Source organism: Gymnoscopelus microlampas, assembly GCF_963454915.1.
Source record: "Gymnoscopelus microlampas genome assembly, chromosome: 19".
NCBI lineage: Eukaryota > Metazoa > Chordata > Actinopteri > Myctophiformes > Myctophidae > Gymnoscopelus > Gymnoscopelus microlampas.
In genome coordinates, this window is record NC_139956.1 from 35968777 (window position 1) to 35996491 (window position 27715).

General features: G+C 41.2%; 1 protein-coding gene across 2 annotated transcripts in view; it reads right to left on the bottom strand.

Annotated features, from left to right (window-relative positions):
* The window catches only part of rap1gds1 (RAP1, GTP-GDP dissociation stimulator 1), a 54598-nt gene that overhangs the window by 2655 nt on the left and 24228 nt on the right, over positions 1-27715 (bottom strand). Inside the window, exons 5-13 of one of the 2 annotated variants that reach the window (XM_084042218.1) lie at positions 25004-25150; positions 19464-19592; positions 17956-18081; positions 11171-11314; positions 7026-7157; positions 6194-6328; positions 4156-4281; positions 3472-3611; positions 1752-1878 (exon numbers count right to left, since the gene is read on the bottom strand). In XM_084042218.1, coding sequence (XP_083898344.1) covers positions 1752-1878; positions 3472-3611; positions 4156-4281; positions 6194-6328; positions 7026-7157; positions 11171-11314; positions 17956-18081; positions 19464-19592; positions 25004-25150 — 1206 coding nt within the window. The remainder of the gene's footprint in view (positions 1-1751; positions 1879-3471; positions 3612-4155; positions 4282-6193; positions 6329-7025; positions 7158-11170; positions 11315-17955; positions 18082-19463; positions 19593-25003; positions 25151-27715) is intronic. The other variant, XM_084042219.1, reaches the window with a different exon arrangement.

Sequence of the window (27715 nt, forward strand, 5' to 3'; positions counted from 1 at the left end):
GAAGAGGGAGCCCTCACAGAATTCGTTAAGTCACCGAATCCGGTGTAATAACTGAACTCTGAGATTCAATGTCCTATTTCAGCAGACTGTGGGTTTTCTTGAACAGCAAGAACAGTGCAATCAAGCTAAAAATGATTAAACTATGATTAATCTTAATTAACAAATTACAAGTGTCATTAGTCGCATCCACCTGGGACCTCAGAGATTGGTACTTATGTGTCATATTATCCCACAGCCATGGACGAAAGCTGCACTGGCTGGCTGTCATCGCTGTCTGGAGATGTGACTCAGAAATGTCATTACAGAACATAATCTCTTTGAAGGGTGACCTCCTTCCTCTGGAACTGGATATAAAAGCAACTGAAGTGCACGGTGGGAAGTACTGTACTTGAGTACAATTTTAAAGTGCAGTGTACGCACGTTTACTTGAGTATTTCCAGTTCAAAAAGTAAAAAGAATCTGAGAAGAAAATAATAGTCTGTACAGGCAGCTGCTGCTCCGGGTAATCTATTTTTCCCCCCTGCCCTCCTTGTCAAATAGGATTTATTGGAGAATCGCAAGTACAAAATGAAAGGTAATAATGTGCTAAATAATACAAGGTTTGGACCAGTGAATGGTCTTCCTTAGATGAAGGTGACCAAAGGGCCTGAGGAAGACCATTCCATTGCTTTATTTTAGACAATAATAAATATCACTCGGAGAAACAGCTGCCTTTGCGGACTTCTTTTTTATTAGATTGCGTGAAAAAGTATACCAGTAAAAGATTATATCGTTAAAGGAGAATTTCGTCCGACGTTTTTCTTACCTTTTTTATGATGTTATGATATCCTAGGACGAGTGTTACAGTAGAAAAAAAATCATTACTCCATCCCGGGTCCGTCGCAGCTAATAACCCGCGCCTATGGGACTTGCTCTAAATCGCGTTACTTTAATAGCTTTTCTTTGTTGTTTTTGCTGAGATCTGATGTTCATAGTGAGAGAACACTATGCAACGTGATTGTCTTGAACGCGCTCCACCGGAAGTCTCGCTTTAGAAAGACTTAGGAAGTCTTTCTAAAGCGAGACTTACCCTCTCGTAGTCCACTGCGCGGGTTTCTAGCTGCGGCGGACCCGGGATGGAGTTATGACATTTTTCTACAGTACCACTTGTCCTAGGATATCATAACGTCATAAAAAAGGTAAAAAAAAGGTAAACACGTCGGGCGAAATTCTCCTTTAATGTCAGGCAGAAACCTCCCATCTCGGCCCGGACCGCTGGCGTAGCGGTCCGGGCACCTAGTCTCCAAAGTAGCCTGACATGGTTTGAGTCCCGATCGCTATGCATCTCACTCCCCATCTCTCTCTCCCCATTTCCTGTCAGCCTACTATCCTGTCAATAAAGGCATAAAAGCCAAAAGATATACCTTGAATAAAGAGAAACCTCCCATCTCCATATTTTAACCCGTTGTGTTTTTTTGTGAATTAATACACTAATTGATCATACAACAGCTTCACACAAAAGCATCAAAAGTAGCAGATCTGCAAGCGTTTCAAGCTTGTAGATCTGCTACTTTTGATGCTTTGAGCTTGTAGATCTGCTACTTTTGATGCTTTGATGCTTTGAGCCTGTAGATCTGCTACTTTAGGTATTTTTTCATTTGAGTCCAGAAAAGTAACAGTTTCGGACAATATCAAAACTAACTTCTATTTAATTTAATCAGTTACACAGTATCACTTTTAAACGATGTGTCGTCAGGCTGAACGTTTCTCACCCAGATCCAGAGCGGCGATGAGGCCCAGTGCGACCAGCGCCTCGTTCTGCATGATCATGTGTTCACTGGTCGCCATGGTCACCAAGTGCTTGACTCCGCCTCCTTGGATGACCGTTCTGACGACATCCTGTAAAACACACACAAACACACACACACACACACACACACACACACACACCGCCTTGAGTCGTATCCCAGACAACAACAAAAAAAGGAAACCCCTTTTTTCCCTCTCCTCTGTTTTTGCCAATGGGGGCACCACCTCCTTTTTTTGTGTAAAACAGGAACTTGTTTTGTCTCCTTCCCCTTTCTTCCATCCACTTCCTCCCGGGTGCTTCTGTGTTTATTCCAACAACAACGTCTTTATGGCAGTGGTGCTGACAGATTCTGCTGTTAGCAGAATCTATCCTTGCACACGCACACACTCTTATAGATAGATGGCTAGCCTGCTGCAGAGTCACGCCGTAAAAAAAGAATGCCTGAAAGTTCCCCCAGCAGAGAATTAGCTCACTGCTGTTTTGCTGCGTTGCTGTGTATCTGCCAGTGAGTGAACGCAGCATGAAATGTCTCCCTCCTCCCCTCCGCCAGTAAGAGGATTGTTGACTGACACATCAGCCTGGGTGACTAACAGGGTGGTCAATGGTTAGTGTGGGTGACTTAACACAATAGTTCTCAACCTGTGGGTCTGGACCCCCAGGGGGTCCCCAGAAGGCAGTGAAGTGACAATTTAAGGACTTTTTAGCCCTTTTTAAAATAATACCTAAAAAAAAGGTGGGAAAAAGAAGGAAAAAAATACCATTACTGAATCTAAAGTAATCAACAAACTATACTATACAAACTGGTGAAACATTGGCCAAATTGTCAAATTATATAAGAAAGAGGCAAACATTGTGAACATAGCCGAACTACAAGCTCACAACGCCTCGCGTTGCGAGCTTGTAGATCTGCTATTTTCACAATATATACAGTATCTGTGGAACCGAGTCAAACTAAATTGAACACATCAACTCCTACAATTCCAAGTGCTTGTCAGGGTGGGGGGTCCCCAGTTGTATTATGGGGGGTCGCTGCCTAAAAAGGTTGAGAACCACTGACTTAATCCATTCAATCCGCGGGAAAGCATCTGTCATTTTAGATTTCTTTGGCTATTCAAAAATAGCAGATATACAAGCTCATAGCACGGCACTCGGTGCCGTGCTATGAGCTATGAGCTTGTAGATCAGCTATTTTAGAAAAAAATATTTTAGAAAAAGTGAAAATGTGTGCAAATATTTGAATACATATATATTCTTTTTTTTAAACTAACATTTTTAACTAAAATCTTTGCTTCTGGGGGGTCCTTGGAACACCATATATATTGAGATGGGGGTCCGTGGCCAAATAAATATCATTTTAGGGGTCCTTGCCATGAAAAATGTTTGAGAACCACTGATTTATAGCAACATACTGTTAGGATTTAGAAAACACTTGTAGAATCCCCAGAAGCAATAAGATTTGAGTTACAAATGTTCGCTTTAAAAAAATATATATATATTCAAAGATTTGCACAAATGTTCACGATTTTTCAAAAATAGCAGATCTACAAGCTCATAGTGAGCTTGTATATCTGCATATGTTTTTATAGCCAAAGAAATCTTACAATGACACAGATGCGTTCCCGGTCTTAATGGATGACTTAACAGAGTGGTAAGACAGTTAGTTGTCAGTCAGAGAGGCAGACCTTAGACTTGCTGTGTCGGATGAGGGCAGACAGCAGTCTGTTGGACTCTCCCATCACCCCAGCATGGTCTTTGGCTTCACACCACTCCACCAGCCTCTCCACCAGCTTCCCGTTGGTCCCCAGCTGGTCGGCCGCCTCGGCTGAGCACACACACGCACACGCACACACACCACACACACACACACACACACAGAGAAGAAAAAACTTAGCACGGCAAGTGGTCGTATGGGTGTGTCCGTGTTCATTTTCAGAGCACGTTTATTTCGATGATCAATCAATCGTAGGCATGTAACGATTTATCGTAAATCGATTCAAACCAGTGACAATTTAAATCGATTTAATCAAAAAAAGCGATCCAAACAGCAGAGGGCACGTAAAAAAAGAGAGTAGAAAATACAGGATCTTCGTAAGAGGATTGTTACAAGTAGTAATTTGCTAGTGTATTGAAAATGCATTTTTTTTTTAGTTAAAAATGTTCGCTTTAAAAAATATATGTATTCAAAGATTTGAGGGGGAAAAAATCACGTTTTTTAAAAAGAATAGCAGATCTACAAGCTTGTAGATCTGCTATTGTTGAATAGCCCAAAGTATAAAATAATGGCTAAAAATCTAAAATAACACAGTATGTGTTCCCGGATTGAATGGGTTAATGAAGAAGTAATAAAGAAGTAATAAAGAATATACCTTGCGTGTCGATGAGCATGCGTAACGTGCCCAGCAGTTTGAACTGGACCGGGGGCATCTCGGACTGCAGGAACTTCAGCACCACGTTCGACACGCCGGCAGACAGCATCTTGGACTTGTTCACCACTGCAGAGAGAGAGACGGGAAACAACAGCGTTCAAAACACCCAACCAACTACTTCAAGACCGGGAAAGCATCTGTCATTTTAGATTTTAACCACTTTATCCATTATTGTATACTTTGGCTATTTTTGAAAAATCATTACAATTTGTGCAAATCTTTGAATATATATATATTTTAAAGCGAACATTTGTAACTCAAATCTTTGCTTCTGGGGGTCCCTAGAACTACATTTTAGATGGGGGTCCGTGGCCAAATACATATAATATTGGGTGGTCCTTGACATGAAAAAGTTTGAGAACCACTGATATATCTATTTTTTTCAGATTTAGATTAGTTAAGATTTAGAAGACATTTTGTAGAATCCCCCAGAAGCAAAGATTTGAGTTAAAAATGTTCGCTTTAAAAATATAAATATATATATTTAAAGATTTGCACACATTTTTTTCCAATAAATTGTAGATCTACAAGCTCATAGCGCTATGTGCAGCGCTATGAGCTTGTATATCTGCTATCAATGTCGACATCTTCCAGACGGCAGAGATTAGCTCTGGACAGACAAATATAGACTTTGCGAGGTATAGCAGCAAACACAGAAGCTCGGTATATTTTTGTGAAGAATCACAGCACTGTGTTCTCGTTAAAAAATACCTCGAGTATTAAAGGACGTGTTTGGTTAGCGCTTGCAAGCACGCGGAGAAAGTGTGATGATGTTAAAAGGGGGATTGTGAAGTTATAAGAGAGATACTTCGAACGCAGGACAGAAGAATATGTTTTTCCAAGATTATTCTATACGGCAAAGGTTCCCAAACGATGGGGACCCAAAGTTACAAAAACACACATTATGATTATTTTATTTCATTTAAGCCCTGTTTCAAAAATAGTGAAAGTAGGAACAAATCTCTTTTATTCTCTTTTAAGTATTTTTTGCCTAATGTTCCCCACAGAATATGGTTGCTGGAAGAGGTTAAAGCATATCTGTGATATTTCATTGTCCCTGGTGGCGCTCTCCGCCAGCCAGCCAGCAGGGGGCTCACCAGGTATGGGTATCTCACCAGATATGGCTAGGTATGGGTATCTCACTGGGTATGGCCAGGTATGGGTATCTCACCAGGTATGGCCAGGTATGGGTATCTCACCAGGTATGGCCAGGTATGGGTATCTCACCAGGTATGGCCAGGTATGGGTATCTCACCAGGTATGGCCAGGTATGGGTATCTCACCAGGTATGGCCAGGTATGGGTATCTCACCATGGCCAGGTATGGGTATCTCACCATGGCCAGGTATGGGTATCTCACCGGGTATGGCCAGGTATGGGTATCTCACAAGGGGCTAGCATCCGGCTTGTAAATTGAGGCTATATAGGAAGTGTGACAGTTCATAAGAATGGCCTGTAGTCTCGCCGTTTCACCACTGTTTCACCCCTGCTGGTGTCAGAAGCAATTAGGCTCTATTCAAGCGGATGGGTATTTGGCCAAACTTGATTTTATTACCTTAATAAACATTCTTATAAATACTATATGCTTTTTATGAAATGCGTTTTGGTAAATTATCGTCCCATTTATTTAAAAAAAATAATGATAAACTAGGGTATGTTTCTAGGGGTTCTACTGCATAATTTCTGTAGCATTCATTTCCGTTTGCAGGCTTCATTTACGGTCTCTAGAACCCAATGGCGTGACGCTTTTATTATTTTTTTTACGGTCTATGGTATCTTCCCGGCTATCACCGGTTATGGGTATTTTTCAGTACGGATTTCCGATATTATCGACCGATAAGCATAGAAATGTAATATCGGAAAATATCGGTATTGGTAAAAAAAAAAAAAAAAGCCTGCATATATCAGTATCAATTGATATAGAGTTGGACAATATCGAAATATTGGTTAAAAAGTCAGTATGGAACATCCCTACTCACCGGGTATGGCCAGGTTGCGCAGGGCGCTGAGCGCAGCGTGCTGCACGGTGACGTTCCCCTCCTCTACGTGTCTGTCCAGCAGGTCCAGCAGCTTCTGGACGATGCCGGTGTCCACCATGTGGATGCAGTTCCCATCTGAGGACACAGAGAGAAGGACACAGCATTATCATTCTAGACCAGTTAGTTATCAAACCTCTTCATGTCAAGGACCCCCAAATTGATTTTGGCGTGGACCCCTTCCATCTGACCCTAACCCATCTGAAAATGTTTTGTGCCAGGAACCCCCGAAGACAAGATTTGTGTAAAAAAAAAAACACATTTAAGATGTTACATTCTTTTCAAAAATAGCACATGTACAAGCTTGTAGCTTGTATATCTGTTATTTTTGAATATCCAACATATTAAATATGGATAAAGTGGTTAAAACGATTGGGATGCTGTATTAACACATTTTTCTGGGGACCCCCTGGATCAACAACAACAAAGCACACACTGACACCAATAACTCAATTTTGTATGCATATTTCAGAATTAAATATGGGCTCCTTATCGATCCCACTACCGATCCTTTTATATAAATCTGGTAGTTGGTGTTGGCAAATATGGCAAGAAGTCAGTAAATGTTAAACATTTTTGGCCAATGATTAAACACAACACAATTACTAGACTTAGTTTGACTTTCTTTGTCTTTTTAGTCCTTTATAAGGCCTTACTTTGACATAAATCAATTTAATAACATTTGAATAATATAACACTAGCACGGACAGCATGTTAAATAAGGTTGAGAATCAATGAACTAAAGTAAGTCAAGTGAAAACGTCGACGTGCTTACCGTTTCGGGCGAAGTTGGCGATGGCCAGTGCCCCTGCCAGCTGCAGCTGGTGGTTGTGGGAGGGCACCCAGGACAGCACCCTCTGGAACACACTGCCTTTACCCCCCTCAAACAGCTTCTGCATGGACTCGTCTGCACACAGAGACAGAGACACGGCACTTATAGGTCACCACAATGACAGTCAATAGGCTGAGGCTCTAAGCTAGAGTTCTCAATGAAGGCCCGGCACTATCTGGGCCCTAACTGGGCCAGCCTGAACACGGCCCGGCTTGAACAATTACCATCATTTTATGCCAGAAAACTCGAAGATGTGTCATTGTGTGCTTAAAGTCACGCCACAAGCTTTGAACTGAGCAGATTGGACCTTCTGTTCCAGAGATAATGGACAAAACATCTTGAAAACGCCAGTTCTATTTTTCACAACACAGGCTAGGAAGGTGGGGGGTCCCCAGATGACAGTGAAGTGACAATTTCAATGTCATCTTGAGACCTTTTTAAAACCTAATAAAACGGGGGGGGGAAAAGGAAAGCAAAACACCATTACTGCATCAAAAGTAATCAACAAACTATACTATAAAAACTGGTCAAACAAATTGTGAAATAATATAAGAAAAGAAAATGAAAATAGCCGATCTACAAGCTCACAACGCCTTGCGTTGCGAGGCATTGTGAGCTTGTAGATCTACTATTTTCACAATATTTATCTGTTGAACCGAGTCAATACAAATGTAATGCCTCAACTCCTACATTCCAAGTGCTTATCGGGGTGAGGGGTCCCCTGTTCAAATATGATTATTTTGGGGGGTCCCCAGTTCAAATATGATTATGTTGGGGGTCACGGCCTGAAAAGGTGGAGAACCATGGCGCTATTCATTTGGTTTGTCGGTGAAGCACTTCCCCTGCATATGAAACGTGTGACACATAAATTAAAGTTGGATTTGAGTTCAAGTCTGCCCTCAAGGGCATTATGGCAATTATTTAATAATAAAACTGTCACAGTGTCGCACTATTAAATCCTCAGTGAGAGCTTTAAACTCTGGGAGCGTAAAAAATGAACCCACATTTTTATGTCATTATGATTATGAGCGGTAATATTTACTTCATCGCGGCCAGGACTGTGACTTTGAAACACATACTAATATAATCCCATGCTGCTACTAAAGGGATAGTTCACCCCCAAAATGACTTTTTTTCTATCGATTACTCACCCCATGGAGACTGGAGGGATATAAATACAAAAAAAAACGCATTCCTAAGTCAATAAATCGATGACCAGCGGACCGGGAGGCAGCGGTTCCGGTAGGAGACACAAAGGAGACTCTTTGTGTCTCTTACCGGAACCGCTGCCGGTCATCAAATCATTGGCTTAGCTATGCGACAAAAACAAAAAAATATCCGTGAATTCAAGTCTCCATGGGGTGACTAATCGATATAAAAAAAGGCATTTTGGGGGTGAACTAACCCTTTAACATACTGTAAGCTCAAGCATAAGCATGTTTTGCATACAGTAGATTCAGTATTATCATTTTTTAGTTTGCAAGTATAATTTTCATAGGTTTAGTATAACTATGGCGTGGCACTGTGTGTGTGTGTGTGTGTGTGTGTGTGTGTGTGTGTGTGTGTGTGTGTGTGTGGGTGTGGGTGTGGGTGGGTGTGGGTGTGTGTGTGTGTGTGTGTGTGTGTCAGTCTCTGTATACTCATATAAGTCAACAGAGGTCGCGTTCGGCTGAAATCTTACCCCACGGTGTTGTTTATTCTTGCCATTTCTGGCCAGATGTTTATTACGATTTTTGCCAGATGTTTATTCAGATCTTTGCCAGATGTTTATTCAAATGGGAGAGCGTGGAGAGGAAGGGAAACGAGGGCAGGGAGACAGAGGGAGTAGACATGCCAGATGAAAGTCGGCGTCAAGAAACTCTGAAAGTTCGGAAACTAGAGTTAAGCCAGAGTTAAATACGTATAGTTGAACAAAGGTGTCATGCACCGAAAATAGCCGATTTACAAGCTCACAAACGTGTTGTAGCGCGCAGTGTTGTGGTGCGAAACTAAGTATAAACCAGGCTTGAGTAAGAGCCGGCTTGGTTACAAACGTATCCACTTTGGCTAATTAATAATCTTTTTAACTAGCTATTTAGTGAGCTATTTCATGTTCCTATGTCTCTAAGCATTTTCAGATCCAGCACCGGTCCGGTCTGGTTTTCGGATGTGCACGACTTAAAAAAGAAACGGGGGAAAAAAACTAAAACATTTTAATAAGCCACCAGGCACCCCATAGGTTTAGTATTCCAACTAATTACTGTCACAACTATTGTCATTATTGGATTTGATTTGACAGGGGCCAGCTGCAGCTCAGACTGTAGCCGTGCGTTGTGAGGGAAAACCGGTTTGATCACGTACAACATTCTTTCAGGGCCGTTCGCCTTGTAATGAAATATTCAAGAAATGCTGAATTATTAATTCACCGAGGCTCTGGCACAGAGCTCCACCATGTCTATCCACATCTCCAGTACCATGAAAATCACCATTTCATAGGGTTGGGCACTCTTTTTCTTTTTAGTGACATTTTGTGTTCACATATCCAAATAAAATCTTGGCCACAGGCTTAACCCATTAAGACCGGGAACGGATCCGTGTCATTTTAGATTTCTTTGGGCAATTAACACATTGACTGCCTGAATTATTTTCACTGCCTATTGTTATTCATGCCAGAGATTTTTCAATGAAAAAAAAAGTACTCAGGAGCCGAGATAGAACATTTTAAAGTTTTAAGTTAACTAGGAAGTGGATGAGAGTAAAGATCTTCGAAAATTCATATCTCCTTGGTCTTTAGGTCAAATTAAAAAAAAAAAAAAAAAAAAAAAATGTTTTTTTTATTTTATATAACTCGATCTTGGCAGGCAAGTGATGAAAAGCTAATATCGAGTTAACTCGATCTAGGCAGTCAATGTGTTAAAAGATCGCAGATATACAAGCTCATTTGTAGATCCGCTATTTTTGAAAAATCATGAAAATCTTTGAATATGTATAGTTTTAAAGCAAACATTTGTAACTCAAATCTTTGCTTCTGAGGGATTCTACAAATGTCTTCTAAATCCTAACAGTTTTTTGAAAAAACGTATGTTGCTACGTATACGGTATTACAGTGTTCAAAACTTTTTCATGTCAAGGACCCCCAAAATGATATGTATTTGGCCGTGGACCCCCATCTCAAAATATTTTGTTCGCCATTGTTTGGCATCAACTGTTACTCGACATAGAAATATGGAGATAAGAGGTTTCCGCTCCGGCAGCGACGATATGCTCTTAAAGGGTGAAAAACATAATGTTCATTTCAGCTGGTGTTAAAGAGGTTAAGCTGCTCATGTAATGGCCCGGCACAGCTGGCTGTGTGGACTCAGGCTGACACGGCAAACGGGAAAAATCCGAGCAAATATGACCGGCTAATTGTGGTTTATGTAAGGCCCTGTTTAACCAAATAGCGAATAAATGTCGCCTGTGCTCGTCTGCTTGCACCAATGGGAGGAGGGCCATTGGTCCGGACACCACCGGTGGTCCTTGAGGGGGTTCCAGGTGGTCCCCAGCTAAATGATGGAGATTTGGTAACCAAATGGACCCTTATAGATCTTTAACTCTTGGAAGTGTAAAATGAAACCAAATGGACCCGTTTCATGTTACGCTCTCAAGAGCTAAATTATTGTTAAACATCTGCATTACTTAATTCAAGAATTGTTATTTTGATCAACGTTTGCCTATTATCTCTCCTATGGTACCAACATCAATACAGCATGGAATTGTGGACATCAAAAAAACTAACAATATTTACACGCAACTTTACAGGAAAAACAATCCAAAGTCGCTACCCTGTGTAGAACCGCGCTGCGTTGGTGTATGTAAACAAACAGCTGTGACAGGAAGTGGTTCTATGCATGCGTGACTGGTCTATCTGGTCTATCTGGCAGCACATCACCGCCACCTAGCCACCTGGCATGCACACTGCAGCGTTTTCAATCACCATTGCGCCTCCGTCTAAGTGAGAACGCAACGGGACTTTGCCGTTTTCTCTAGAGACCGTTGTCGTCTAAACGTGGCTTTAAGCCGACGAAATGAACACCGGGGTTATGCGTGGTTATGCGTTGCCTTATTACCTCCCAGTAGCAGCAGCACCATCAGGTCGGAGGCGGTCTTGAGTTGGGCCACGTCCTCCTCTCTGTCCCCGTCCACCGTCTGAGCCACCACGTCCAGGAGACACTCCACCAGCCCTGCATCCACCAGCTGCAGCTTGATCACATCTGGAGGAAACGGACACACACTCTGTTTATTTGTTCACAACTTAAACCCATGAAGTAGCTCAGGTTGGTCGTGGAGCTTGTCGATCTGCCATTTCCAGCGAAAGCTTTCCCCACAATACCGACGCTGGGGTTTAAGTAACACCCTGAAAAGTAGTGGTTGTTGTTGTAGTAGCAGCGTAGCCGTCCAAGGGGCTTACAGTCTTTAAGGACAAGAAACAAATAACGTATTAACTCTTTGCAACGGCAAAGTTTTAAGAGTTATAACTTCTATCACACGCTTTGAAAACAACACTCAGTCAGAGAGGCGATGCTCTACATGATGTCGTCGCCAGCAGTGTTGCCGGATTTTGCGAGAGAAACAAGCAACCGGGTATATGAAAAGAAACAAGCCCAAATTATTGCACTTACAATAAGCACACTTGGCAAACCATTGTGCGGGATTATACACAATAGGGGAAAAAACAAACCGTTCAAAAAGCATCGTGTTTATGTGGGAATGATTTCTAAATCATAGTATATAAGTATTTTTCAATTAAATTATTATTTATTCATTTATTATTTAAAATAACTCCTAAATAACTCATGGGGGGGACGTGTCCCCCCCCCCGCCCTGGGATTGCCGTGCCTGCACCTTAGAACAATCAGCAGGTACACCAACACCCCTTGACAAAAGTGTCAGCTTGACATTAAAACTAACAAATGTATATTGTTTTGAGTATCTTTGTCAGCAAAGTTACAAAATAGGCTATCCTCTGAATTCCCCCGTCTCTGCTGGGCTGGAATTTAATACTTCTCCTTCTCCTCTCCTGTACTGTTTGTCCCTCTCAGTGTTTCTACCGTCTGTCTCAGAGAAAACTTTACTGAAGAGAACAGAACAAAATGCAAAACAATGGTGAGCGAGTACGTGCTGTGCACCGGCAGGGCTGTCACGATAATGACATTTTACGTGACGATTAATTGTCACACAAATAATTGTGATTAACGATGTAATTGTGTTGTCGTTGAACACTGGGGCATATCAATTAAAATGTTTGCTTTTAGGCTTTGAAGTTGCACTGGGCATATGATGAATAACCTATAGTAAATATACAAAGAAACTAAAAAAAGTGCTCCGCCAGGTCAGGTAGGTTATTGTGGGGCAGCAATGTTCGGAATTCACCAATTAGGATGGAATATGAAAAATCGCGGATCCGTCTTGGACACTTGATTACAGAGATAATGTGTACCGATTTGCGTGATGTTTGTAATGAGTAATATTTTTTTTAAAAAAGGTTTTCAAAAATCAGCCTCCTGGTGGCGCTATAATAGGGCAATTTTAAAAGGGTGGCATTTGTTCCTCAACGTGGTGTGAATGTGCGTGCAAAGTTACACCGATGCTTTCATGCGGCATTTTGTTCAAAACGGGCCACTCAAACTTAGCCTTTCAATCTTAGCCAATCAGGATGGAATATGAAAAATCAGACAGATCCGTCTTGATCACATAACTATAGAGATCATGTGTACCGATTTGCGTAAAATTTTGATACAATCTGAATGACTAATATATTTTTTTCTTTTTACATAAGTAGGCCTCCTGGTGGCGCTAAAAAAGGCAGATGTTGAAAATGCAAAACATAGTCTCTGCCATGCCAGACAGGCCTATACACATCTGCAGACAATGGACCCTTCCCTAAGCCCCACCCACTCCACTCTGTGACTGGTGGTGCAAGGTTAGTCACACCCAGGCCTTGCAAGCTCCGCCTCTCACCCATTGACTTGCATGTTAAATGACAGCTTTTCCCCTTCAAAATAATTAGGGTTGTCCGATATTGGCTTTTTTACCGATAACCGATATACCGATATTGTCCAACTCTTAATTACCGATACCGATATATGCGGGGATTATTGTGATTAGGGTAAGCTCAAATTTCATATCACACACACCATATACAGTAAGAACTCCTGTAACTTATTTATAAAGCAAAAAAAAAAAAAAAAATCAAAAAACGATACCGATATTTTCCCGATATCAATTTTTATGCTAATATCGGCCGATAATATCGGGAGGCCGATAATATCGGACATCCCTAAAAATAATCGATCATTTCAGGAGCAAGAGCTTCACAATCTCTTCTAAATCTAGTCAACAAGGCCTGCAATAGGCTATGCACTGGAAAAATGTGCATGACATTATTTCAATAAACTAAAAACAGAGGAAATGTTAGAGGGATTAATAGCAATGGATACACGACGGTTGTCTGTCACGACCGGTCGACCTCCATTTACGGCCCGTACATCTACAGAAACTTTCATATTTTAAATATAAAGTGCTTATCCCATGGCCTCAGAAGTACCCGTTACCCGGTTAAGATGATTTATTTTGGGTCTTTACAGTATGCTTTATTTACATGGGAGGTTTAAGAGAGAAGAGGAGAGAAACGACAGGAGTCGGAATCGAACATGAGACCCTGCGTCTCACATGGAGTAGGGGTGTGGGATTGCACGATTCTCATGTTGGACGATTCAGAATTGATTCTAAGAAAAAACATTCGATTATTTATTTTTTTAATGTATTTTTGTACAACAATTTTTTTGAGAATTGGCAAGTTCTGGGCTGAATCGGGGGAAAAAAACGTTTTTGAATAAAAAATAAAAACGTTTTTGAATCGAGAATCGTTTGTTTTGAAAAAATCGGAATCGTGACCCCAAGAATCGGAATCGAATCGTGAGTTAGCAGAAGATTCACAGCCCTAACAAGGAGCATATGCTAATTGTCTGCGCCAACAGGACGGCCCCTCAGGGGAATGACTAGTTGGGTGAGCAAAACCATTAGACACATGTGAGGTGACAGCGTGGAAAGGCCTGTGTCATCATCATCTGTATGGAGCTGGACAACAAGCTGTTAGGAAACGCATCACAAAGGTTGCAGTGCTGTCGCCTTTCATCTTTTTGAGACCAGACATGTTTTTCTCCTATGACTAGAAAGCTGGTGAACCAAAACCATGTATATATATGAGAGAGACAGAGAGACAGAGAGACAGACAGACAGACAGACAGACAGGCAGACAGACAGAAATAGAGAGACCTATTTTATACTTCGAAGTACAACATGTTGCATCAAGCACTGGGCAGAGAGACAGACAGACAGACATACAGACATAGATAACAAACAGAGACAACAAACAGAGAGACAGAGACAACAGACAGACAGACAGACAGACAGACAGACAGTGTATCCTCCAGAGTAGAGTTAAGTAGAGCGTTGCCTAGGAGACCGGCGGTGTGGGAGAACCCAGAGTACCGAATGGTGATAACAACAACCACACAATGTGTGTGTGTGTGCGGAGAGCTGGCAACTTCTCCACTCCCCTCTCCTCAGTCACACATAAACACACACACACACACACACACACACACACACACACACACACACACACACACACACACACACACACACACACACACACACACACACACACACACACACACACACACACACACACGTATTATTATGCATTACTATACCTGTGAGGACATTTTAGGACAGCTATTTTATGAATACCATGTTTAACCGTCACCCGAAAGCCGGAAAAAAACAGATCTACAAGCTCACAGCACATTGCTCTGCGACACGTTGCGAGCTACAGTATATCGGCTATTTCCGGTGTGCAAACAACCGCACGCAGGTAAGTATAAATCCTAATATTAAGCCCAACTCTAAAACCCTTTTTTAAAACATAAACCCACTATTTATTGTGATAACTGACATTTTTAACCTTAAGCCTAAAGCCAGAATAAATAGCCAAAATACAAGCCCACAACGCATCGCAGCTCTACGCGTTGTGGGCTTGTACGTATATCGGCTATTTTTCGGTGCAGGGCACCAGTGCACAAGTGTAAATCAGGCATAATTGTAATCCCTAAACCAAACCTCTAAATGTCTAATCCTAAACCTAACCCCCAACCTCCATCTTATTCTAACGTAAACATTATCTCTAAAAATCTCACAATGTCTTGTTTTCTCAAATTCAGCTGCTGTATATTTGTGTGCGACATTTGGCCCTCACAAGTATAGTAATACAGGCGAGCGCACACACACACACACGCACGCAGGCAGAGAGTGGCTGACACACTTTGAAAAAAAAAACAGCAGCTGAAAGCGTGTAGGCGCTGCATGGCGTTTGGCTCGCCATGACGGTGCAGTTTGCAGGCTACGGATGATGACTCCGGGAAGAGAAGAGTGACTCACACGCGCGCGTGTGCGTGCGTGCACACACACACACACACACACACACACACACACACACACACACACACACACACACACACACACACACACACACAGAGCCTGGGAGATGAAAGTACGCATCACAGAGCAGCACCACATCAACCCACTGACTGCGGACCCCCTGGCCAGGCCGCTTCAAACTGGACCATAGAAAAAAAAATACAAATTCGATTTAGCAGATAAGCAGATAAAGCTTGCCTTCACTTTCGGAAGATAAGCTTTTTTTTTTTTCTTTTTTTTTTGCTTTGTATCCGAATAAAAAAAAGGGTTCCAAAGCAATCAAATACAATCAAGGTCCTTCTTTATCGAGACAAGATAGTAGGGAAAAGCTGGGAGGGAGACAGACAATAGGAAGGGTGGCGGAGAGACACAGCTTGGGAGGAAGACGGTTTAAGAGAGAAACGCAGTACGAAAGCTGATAGAGAGACGGAGTGTAGGAGAGACAGACAGTAGGAAAGCTGAGACAGAGTGCAGGAGAGACAGAGAGTAAGAAGGCTGAGACAGAGTGTAGGAGACAGGAAATCTGGAAGGCAGAAGCTGTGCATAAATGTGTGTACTTTTAAATTCAGTCAGATATTTTTACACCAAGTAAAAGGAAAGGGTATGAGATAACGTTCACAAATGGATCCTCAGCACACCTCCTTAAACAACTTTTTGCGAACGCAGCGGAAGGAGGCGCGCCATCGCGCAAGTGAGCTTACTATGAAACCGTGCTCGGGTTGTGTGTCTGTCTGTCTGTCTGTCTGTGTGCAGTATTGTGTGCACTGCCTGTGTCACTACAGTGTGGCTGAAATCCGCCTGCCCCCATGGGTGACTAATTACACTCCTCTGAGAGAAATATAGCAGCTACAGTAAAAAAAAAACACATCTAAAAGCATCTACACAAGTTCATCTATTGGGATATAGAATTCCATGTCATTTGTGCATATTTCAGGCCGGATGGCAAGCTGAAAACGCCTTAGTTTGAGGACAGTTTGAGATTTCTTCTTGCTAGCTAGCTATGCTGTAACATGGGATTCCAAATGACTAATTTGCACTTTTAAGAAAAACAGAGCCAGATACAGTCAAATAAATATGATTTTTTTTGGGGGGGGGGCAATAACTACTACAAGCTGCGTTCGCTTCCCGCGTTCGCACGTCTTACTTTACTAAATTTACTCCAGTGAGGCTCAACTGTCCAAACTGATCATGTGTGTGTGCATGCACGTGTGTGGGTGGCAGAGAGTTCAATCTCACCCAGGCCTTATCCCAGTGCTGACCTTTTAACCTCTCATACCACCTGCAGGTCCGGCCGGTCAGCTGACTCGGGGCGGCTAGCTGTCCCCCACAACTAAGCTCAGACTCAGGGGTGACCTCGCCTTTTGCTGTCACTGCAGCCCCTGGACTGTGGAACTGCAGTCCCCTCCCTATCAGATCTGCTGCCTCTGTGGAATCTATTTAAGTCCATTCAATACGGGAACGCAGCTCTTGTCATTTTAGATTGATTTGGCTATTCAAAAATGGCAGATCTACAAGCTCATAGCGCGGCACCAAGTGCGGCACTAAGAGCTTGTAGATCTGCTACTTTTTTGTTTTATCGTGAACGTTAAATGTTCACATTTTCTGCAAATCTTTGAATATATTTATACATTTTTAACTCAAATCTTTGCTTCTGGTTTAATTAGCCTTTCGCAGTTTCACTGTACAAGCCGTTTGTACTTAGACATGCATGGCTTAATCTTTGAGACAAGCATATGCTACTGGCAGGATCAACCAGGTAGGGTTTCCCCGGACAAATACTGTTAGGATTTAGAAGACATTTGTAGAATCCCCCAGAAGCAATATATATAGAAACATATAGGCCTATATTAAAAAAAAATTGGGGAAAAAAAGATGAATATCAATTTGCTGGTCCTTGACTGCACTATAAGACATAGGCTACAACACCCAACAGACAACACAAACAATCATATAAGAACACAATAATAAATACTAATATAGGCAGTTAAGAACAGCACACATAAGACAAGCAACTTAAAGGCAGTAAGGCACACTGCAAAAGTGAGCCATTTGCAGCCAGGCGGCAATCCAGCCAGGGAATGAGTTCATCTACTTTTAAAACACATTTGATTTGATATAAAGGGTGGTTTTGTGTACACACGATCTGCCTGTGCATATAGAAATTAAAATGGTAATAAAAAAATCACACCCTGTGTGAAGGAAGCGGTGCCTTTGATGAGCCCCGTATTGATGTTGTCCCATAAATATTTGTTTATGGGACAGACACACACCCGGAGTCCCGGACAGACACACGGACACCCGGACACACGGACACACAGACAAAGTCAGATATAGAGCGGTTGGCACCGCTAAAAAAACAACAACAAACACCTACCGTTTTCTGCCAGAGGAGCGAGGACCTCGAATATCATCTCCTTCTTCTCGTGCTCCAACTGCTTCTTGAAGAGATGCACCAGCTCCTCTGCGATGTTCGTGGAGGCAAACTGCTCTTTGCTGGACTCTGACAACACAGCAACATAAAGACACAACGTTTTCATTTTTCACCGTCTTGTTATTGTTTTACTAGCACACAAACCTCCTATTGAATGGTTATTAAAACTAGACTAGACGATACTGTATATCGGACATTATTTGACTTTTTTTTTACAACATCGGTATCAGCAATTATGAGGCCGATGTGTCCCAATTGTTTTACTTTAAAAAATGTTCAGAAATATAAATAAACTCAAACAAATCAAACATGTTGTGACTCGCGATGTGACGCGTTGTGAGCAGAGCCTTGTATTAGAGCAGTGGTTTTCAACCCTTTTCATATCAAGGTCCATTATTTATTTGGCATTTGAGCCACCATTTGATAAGATTTAGACTCTCAGACCCATTTTTTTAAAATATTTTGTTATCGTTGGATATACGATTTTCTCCACAATTCCATGCTGTATTGATGTGGTTCCATTAGGAGAGATAACAGGCAAACGTTGTTCAAAGATAACAATTATTCTACATTCTCTAGACTTCTTGTAAATTAAGTAATGCAGATGTTTAACAATAATTTAACTCTTGAGAGTTAAATGGACCCGTTTAATTTAACGCTCTCAAGAGTTATAGATCTATAAGGGTCCATTTGGTTACCAACTCTCCATCATTTAGTTGGGGACCACCCGGAACCACTGGTTGAGAACCCCTGGATTAGAGAGTCGCGTCACCTCGGGGGCAGAAAACAGCGCCTGTCACGTGGTTCATGTGAACTCGAAATAGTGACAAACGCTCAATCGCTCATACAGTAGGTGGCCAGTGACTTTGACCACTTTCACTTTCAAAACCTTTGCATCGCGCATGTCACACAAACAGAATGCGGCACACAACACCAATGGTTTTGATAATGTGGATTGTGGAAGTTAAATGGTGGATTTGTGGATGGGACTCTATATGAAAAAACGTGTTATATCAACAAAACGCATCGAATTCTGTGTGTGTGTGACATGCATGATGCAAAGGTTTTGAACGTGGCGATGTTTGACAGAGGCGATGATTGACAGACAAAATCCCTCACCAGCGACACCCGCAGGAAAAGATTTATTTTTTCATTGCAGTTGAAAAGGCTGTAGAAATGTGAGAGAACAACACCTGCCATGGATCAATGGAGTGGATTTTTTTGTTAAAACTTTTTATACACGTTTGAAGGACCATGACAAAGACTTTTAATGTGTGGTAAAACTGAATGTCATGAAACCTTTAAATACGTAGGTTTTATAAATAAATGAAAAGTATTAATAGGAGCTAGTGACTAAATAATAACTACATTATGGATCCATTGGATTACGGTTTTGTTTCTCCACTTCCTGAGAAGTAACAGATTTAGAAAAAAAAATGAAGTTTCCTCACCAAGCTCGGCTAAATTTCCGAAGGCGATGAGACACATCTCTGTCAGGGCGGTGTTGTGTGCATGGAGACCCAGCAGCTTGACCAGCGTGGGGATCACTCCCATACTGATGAGCTGAGCCTGCAACGAGTCTGGACACACACACACACACACACACACACACACACACACACACACACACACACACACACACACACACACACACACACACACACACACACACACACACACACACACACACACACACACACACACACACACACACACACACACACAGAGAAAGAGAGAGAGAGAGAGAGAGAAAGACAGACGGATGGATGGTTAAACTGCTGTCCTCACGCTTCTATCTGAGACGTGTCAAGAGATTTAAGCCATTAAGACCCGCATCTGTGTCATTTTAAGATTTCTTTGGCTATTTAAAAAAACAGATCTAAAAGCTCATAGCGTGAAAAGTTGTGCAAATCTTTGAATATATTTTTAAGTGAATATTTTTAACTCAAATCTTTGCTTCTGGGGATTCTAAAAATGTCTAAATCCGAACAGTTTTTGTTGTTGTTGAAAAAATGTCTGTTGCTATAATATCAGTGGTTGTGTGGTTCTCAAACTTTTTCATGTCAAGGACCCCCAAAATGATATGTATTTGGCCGCGGACCCCCGTCTGACAATGTTTTGTTCCAGGGACCACCAGAAGTACAGACAGGAGTTAAAATGTTCGCTTTAAAACATATATTCACCGATTTGCACAAATCTTCCACGATTTTTAAATAAACATAGCCAAAGAAATCTTAACATTACACAGATGCGTTCCTGGTCTTAACCCATTAAGACCTGGAACGCATCTGTGTCACTTTAGGTTTCTTTGGCTAATAGCAGATCTACAAGCTCATAGCGCGGCACCGAGTGCCGTGCTACGAGCTTGTAGATCTGCTATTTTTGAAAAATATTGAAACTTTTTTTTATTTTTTTATTACGTTTTAGAAAACATTTTTAAGAATCGCCTCAGGTCTTAATGGGTTAAAGGATTAAATATATGTACTGGCTGGCCATGATACTGTGAATTATCAGTAATCTTTATACGTTTTCATATTTTTTTCAAGGTTTATATCACAACCCAATCACCAACAGAACAGCTGAGCTGTAAGGTTCCAGAGAGAGAGAGAGAGAGAGAGAGGGGTTAACAGATATAAGAAGGTTAACAGGCATCATGGTAACCATGGTAACCCATTCAATTATCATGACAGAACTGTGGAATTGTATTAACAGAAGCAAAGATGAAGCCAGACGTCCCCGGACAACGAAAACAAACACATAATAAGCAAGTGGTTCTCAAGCGTTTTCATTTGAAGGAACCCTGTGTACAAATGGAACCAAATGGACTCGTAAAGGGTACATTTGGTCCTATTTGTGGCACTCTCAGGGTTCAATTTGGGACCTCCTCAAGACTTTGAGAACCACTTATTAAGATAATAATGGCACTGATAAGAGATCAGAAGACGGGGCTGGAGTCAGTTCTGATTCAGTTGATAAAAAACCTGAACCCAAAAAACCGTAATATTATGAATTTATGATCCCTATTTTAGCCATGAAAATTGTACAATATTTTTAAAAGTAGCCGATCTACAACCTAAGAGTTCATAAATCGGCAAGTTTTTTCCTCATTTGGAAGTAATTTTTCCAACAGTTAACAATTGTTGACAAGAGGGGATAAGTGGTTCCACCTTCTAAGTGAATGCCCTCGCCCACTTTTTACTTTTAAATCTGACCCGACTCCCACCCTGGAATTCATTCACATCTTGAGAGAAAGAAGAAGGTTGAGTTAATAACCTCAGCAAAGGAGACAGATTTACACCAAATCTACAAGAAAACAAAACACCAACACCGACAAAAAAGGACAGCGTAGATGTATCGCCCTGGTCACTGCGACAGGGGTCTAGAGGTGCTACAGTACAGTACATGTGACAGAAGAAGAGGAAAGCATTTTGATTTAGTTCATTAAGACATTATGGATGGATGGGGAGGTAGATAAGAGTCATACAAACATTACAGGAATGAGGGTGAAAGAAATCTAATTAATAGAGCGGGACAAACTCAAAATAGAGACACCCGAGAGCTCATCGATGTGGATTTCTTGCATAGTATCTGCCTGCTATTTATATCTGCCGCAAATGTGTCTCTACTCTCTAAGAAGCAGATTCCACCCGATTTTATTTCTGCTCTATATTTGACATTTTATATTTGACATCAGTCTTCTTGTTATCCGACTTTGTTTACCTCATTTCTTCCTCTACTCTTTGCTTTTATAACTTTTTGAAACTGCACAAAGAAATGTCACCCACTCTTTTAACCTGTGATGCGGCGCTAAAGTTGAAGAAGTTTAAGTTGCAGTGGCCTATCAGTTGATACTAGGCTAAATGAACGGATGCCATTCCACCACAGTAGAACAGCTAAAAACCCTAATGCTTAATCCATAAGTAGAACTAAGATGAATACGCTGACCCGATTCAAAACCCCAAGTCTGAAAAAAACGCAAAGTCATTAATGTCAGGGTAGATAAAAGACTGTCGGAGCATTTCGGTCTTAATCCACTCAATCCGGGAAACGCATCTGTGTCATTTTAGATTTTAGTCTGATTTCATACTTTGGCTATTCAAAAATAGCAGATATACAAGCTCATAGCGCTACGAGCTTGTAGATCTGCTATTTATTTTTTTTAATCGTGAAAACGTGTGCAACTCCTTCAATATAGGCTATATATTTTTCGTCAACATTTTAACTCTAATCTTTGCTCCTGGCAATCTTTGCCCCCTCCATCTCAAAATGGTTTGAGATGGAGGGGGGTCCGTGACCAAATACACATACTTTTGGGAGTCCATTTTTTTTTCCAGGGACCCCCAGAAGCAAAGATCTGTGTTAAAATGTTGTTTAAAAAATGATATATTCAAAGATTTGCACACATTTTCACGATTACAAAGAAATAGCAGATCTACAGCTATGAGCTTAGCTCACTTCACTACTACGTCACACAAAAAGCATCAAAAGTAGCTGAAACGCGGTGCGAAGCGCCACGTTTTGAGCTTGCCGATCTGCTCCTTTAACTACTTTCGAATTTGAACCCTGAAAAAGTGACAGTTTTGGACATATGAGGTTTCCACCCGACAGAGGCGATATAATAGGGCTTTAAGTGGTTAATTCGCAGCTCAGCTATCTGTGATCTCGATTGGTTGTGGGACGGACGCGTTTATGGCAGCTTGTAACTCCACATCCCTGCGTGCGTGCGTGCGTGCGTGTGTGTGTGCGTGCGTGGTTGCTGACGCAGTGCCCTGCACCACTATCACAAGCCCCAGTGAAACCCATATATCTCATCCACCTCCACAGCACCGGAGCAGCCAGCCAGCCAGTCAGATGGATCAGCCTGTCACGCAGCGTGCCAGCAGGCCTTGGCAGCCACTCTGAGGCTGTCACATAGCATACACTTACTGCGCTCCATAGCACTGCTAGACAGTGGTGTAAAGTAACTAAGTACATTTACTCAAGTACCGCACTTAAGTACAATTCTGAGGTACTTTTACTTTAGGCCTACTGGAGGGTTTCCAATTGTCTATACTTTTACTTTTTTTTTACTCCACTACAATTATTTGAAAACTTTAGTTACTAGTTACTTTGCAGATATAAATGATTACATTATAAAACATACATTAACCACTCACGTTGCATTGAAAAATGTTCGTCGACTACCTTTTTTCACCGACGAAAACTAAATTAAAACGAAATAAAAAATGAGCTACGATGACTAAAACTAAATATATTGACAAATTGTCAACACATAAAAATTAGACTAAAATGTTAGAGAGGGACTAGTGGAGAAGAGATCCAGTAGAACTAAGACAAGTCGTTTTATATTTGGTTGCGCTTGGGTGTTGTGCTCTGACAATAGCAGATCTACAAGCTCACAACACGTCACGCTGCGACGCGTTGTGAGCTTGCAGATCTACTGTTTTCAGCGTGCAACCAAGTGTAAAATCAGCCATTATGACGCCATCAAGGCACCGCTAAAATGCATTTTAGTCGACTAAATCAACTGTCAACTAAAACTAGACAAAAGACTAAAACATTCCAGATGACTAATATGACTAAATAGAATTTTATTCAAAAGACTATGACTAAAAACTACATAAAAATGTGCTGTCAAAACTCAAAATCAACACTGCACAGCACTGCTAGCTGTCACAAAGGAAGGAACACCAGGTGCTCCGCAGCGGAACGAAATAAAACCAACCACCCACCACTGCTGCTGTGAAAACATTCGTCTGTAGGACAGTGGTTCTCAAAACTTTATCGTGCCAAGGACCCCCAAATGTATATGCATTTGGCCGCGCAAAAGGGCACTTCTGGTCAAGAGGGCAAAGGGCAGGTGCTCTAGCACCACCTAGAGTCTATCTGTGCACGTCCCTGCAGAGACCGCCCAGAAGAGAAGACTTGCTTTGTACAAAGATATACAAAGCTCGCAGCGCTGCACAAAGTGATGCGCTTAGAGCTTGTACATCTGCTATTTATGAATACCCAAAGTATACAAATATGTTTAAAGTGGTTAAAATGATTGTGGTTAACACATTTTGCTGGGGGTTTGCGACGGACGCAACCAAATACATATTAATCTGGGGGTTAACACAAATTGAAAATGTTTGACAACCACTGACTTACACTTTGTATTTCAGCCCCTGGTGGTACCACACAGATTTAATCGAATGAATCGCAATAGTATGTATTTTTTTAGATAGATTAAATGGTAAGCTATACTTAACCAATTGTTCCAGTTATAATGATTGAACTATCATCTCATGCAGGACAGCGGTAGGCTCAGCAGTTTGATGTAGGCTAGTTAGTTAGTAGTAAGCAACCCGAGTTGTGAAAATTTTAAGGAGCAGGAAATTTTGATAAGGGAAAGATCCCGGGGAAACGTCTACCGGTAATTTCTTTTTTGGGTCTCCAGCTAAAGTTGGGAACTAATGTTGTAAAATTATCCCCTACCATCATATTCTCTGTAGAGCTTAGTGTGTGAATTATTAAACAATCTACTTGGGCAAAGAAAAACTACTGAAATAGAAATAGTGAATATACATATTTTTTGTAAGTAAATAAAGCATGTATTAAAAAAAAAGCTTTTTTTTGGTGTGCGTTTTGTTGTTTCCTGAAGCAAGATTACAGATTAAAGGAGTAGTTCACCCAAAAAATGACTTATGTTCAATCAATTACACACCCCATGAAGCCTTGAATTAATGGAGATTTTGTTTTGTTTTTGTCGCATTCCCGAGCCAATATTTTGCGACTGACGGAGACTCAATTGAGTCTCCTATTGACCGATGACCAGGTCATAAATTATTGGCTTAGGAATACTAAAAAAAATCTCCATTGGGGTGTGCAATTGATAGAAAATTAGGTTTTTGGGGTGAATTACACCTTTAAATGATCAAGCGTTATTATTGACGTTTACATTAGGCACGTTAGCAGTTCTTTCTCTGCGGGGAAGTGGAGGATTCATTACCATTATCATTGCTATAGTTCATCAGCATGCCACAAAAGACAGTCAAGAGCTTCTGATTGGTCGCATCAGTATTTAGGTAGAGGGACTTAATGTGTTCAGCTACTATCTGAGCCCCTCCCTCCTGGTCAACTGCACTCCTGCCCTCATCTGCAAAACAAAAAGGTCAGGGAACAAATCAAACCACAAAGAAAGAAAAATAAAATTATAATAATAAAAAAATAAAATCAGACAAGACACAACCTGAAAGAAATGCAAATTAAGGTTAAGTAAGCAGTAAAAAAACATTGAAATCAATATCAAATACAAGTGTGAAGGAGACGATATCAAACAATCACGGAGGTGATGGAATAATAAGTACCTTTCACATCCCAACAGCAACATATTTTAAAGGGATAGTTCACCCAAAAAATGATATTAAAAAAAAAAAAAATTGGATTAAGACCGGATATTTCTTTGTTTTTTTGTTTTTTGACACAAAGGAGACTCTTTGTGTCTCATACCGGACCCGCTGCCGGTCATCAAATTATTGGCTTAGGAATGCGACAAAAACAAAAAAAATAGCCATGAATTCAAGTCTCCATGGGGTGACTAATCGATAGAAACAAAGTCGTTTTGGGGGTGAACTATCCCTTTAAGTGAATTCTAAATGGCAGAACGTGTTTTTCACCCAAGGAAAGGAATTCTATACGGCCTCCTAAAACAAGTATCCTGGTGTTGTGTGGAATCCCGGACCTTCAAATCAAGTCAGACATAAAATTGACATATCATCCAAACAATACACAGTTGTAAGCATTCCCTTTTATCTCTGCCACCATCTTTATTACAGTACAGCCATTCCTGTGATTACCTCTCTCCGTCGGGAGAAGGAAACAATGTACATAAAATAGCGTTGCTCTCGGGAAGAAACATTTTATCTCCATATTTCAACTGTTTGTTTTTTTTGCAAATGAGTGGCCTAACGAACGTTGGAATGCTTTTGTTCCGACATCTATTCACACATTTTACATAATGTATTTTATAAGTCTGGGTCCTGGGCAGACACCAAGCTTATCTTTAGGGCAAGGGTATAGGCAACCCTAGGCACCGGTGCCAACATTGGCACAGGAGAGGGTGATAACTGGCACACTAACCTCGCGTCACCAGACTTTCCACCTCGGAGGAAAGCCTGGTGTTTGTTCTAAAACTAGCCGTGTTATCCGGTTTAGAAAAAAAATATCTTGGTTTTGGTGGTTGGTTCCGGTTGGCGTCACATTGTTTTTGTTCCCCACATAATGCGAATCAATTATTTTAGTCTCGCTAGTCACGCTACGAGTTATAATAGAAAATGGACATACCAAACGATTATTATACCAAAAGAAACGAAACGATTATACCAAACTAAACAAGGGAATCATTTTGGAGATGCGGTCATGGTTCCGGTCGTGGGTTCGGGGCCGCCTGATGACGGAAAGTTATTTCCGCTCCGACCGGATCAGAATCCCGAAAATGGTATTGATTCCAGGCTACTGGCACACTGGCATAAGTGTGAGAGAGAGGATTTTTTTAATTCTATTATATAAAATATATGTTTTCAATGTAGTCAATTAAATTAAGTCCCCTCACATCTGTATGCATATTACATCCTGCACACAATTCTACATTCATTCAAACGCTGAACTCTCCCTGGGGAGGGAGTCTGGGAGATAGCTGGGTCTAATGATCATTACTATGTCCTAATGTGAAAGAAAATATTTCAAAAGAAAAATTATTACACTTCTTATGAATATGGAACATCTAAATATGTTGGAAATATAAATATGTTTTCCGAATTTCCATTTCCTGTCAGACTACTGTATACCGTCTAATAAAGGCAGAGAAAGCAAAAAAAAAAATTAAAAAAAATAAATATATATCTATATATATATATATTTAATGTTGGTTTGGCACACTGTTTATCAAGAAAATGTAAACATGGCACCTCAAGTAAAAGAAAACCCTGCTTTAGTGTCTCGAGCTGAAAGGCTCGAGACCCCCCCCCCTCGGCATATTGCACACCTGCTGAATTGATGCCCACTCCTTTTGTCTGGTCCACGTTTACAGCTCAGTGTTGTTGAGAGACTTTTGTGCATTTAATATTCCGCTGCTGAATCCTTTTCTCTCTTCAACCCGAAACGGAGGCTGCTGTAACTACCAACCTAAAGTCCTCCCCGGGGATCAATGAATCTCCGGGCATCTCCATCTCATTTAACCCACTCAATCCGGGGAACGCATCCGAACGCATCCATTTTAGACGTCTTTGGCTATTAAAAAATAGCAGATCAACAAGCTCACCGAGTGCCACGATACGAGCTTGTAGATCTGCTGTTTATTTTTGAAAAATCTTGAAAATGTGTGCAAATCTTTGAATATATATATATTTTTAAGTCAACTTTTTGCTTCATGGGGGTCCCTGGAACAACACATTTTGAGATGGGGGTCCGCGGCCAAATACAAAATTGCAGATATACAAGCTCATGAGCTTGTATATCTGCTATTTTTGAACAGGCCAAAAGAAAACTAAAGTGACACGGATGCGTTCCAGGATTGAATGGGTTAATCTGTTCTCTTATTTGGAAGAAAAAAAACACACAAAAAAACGCTCCGCTTCAGGAAGAAGGAAGGGGAGGGGGGGGGGGGGGGCTTTGGAGGGTTCGGATGGAGAAAGTAGCTTGCCAAGAAGAGTTGGATGACTCA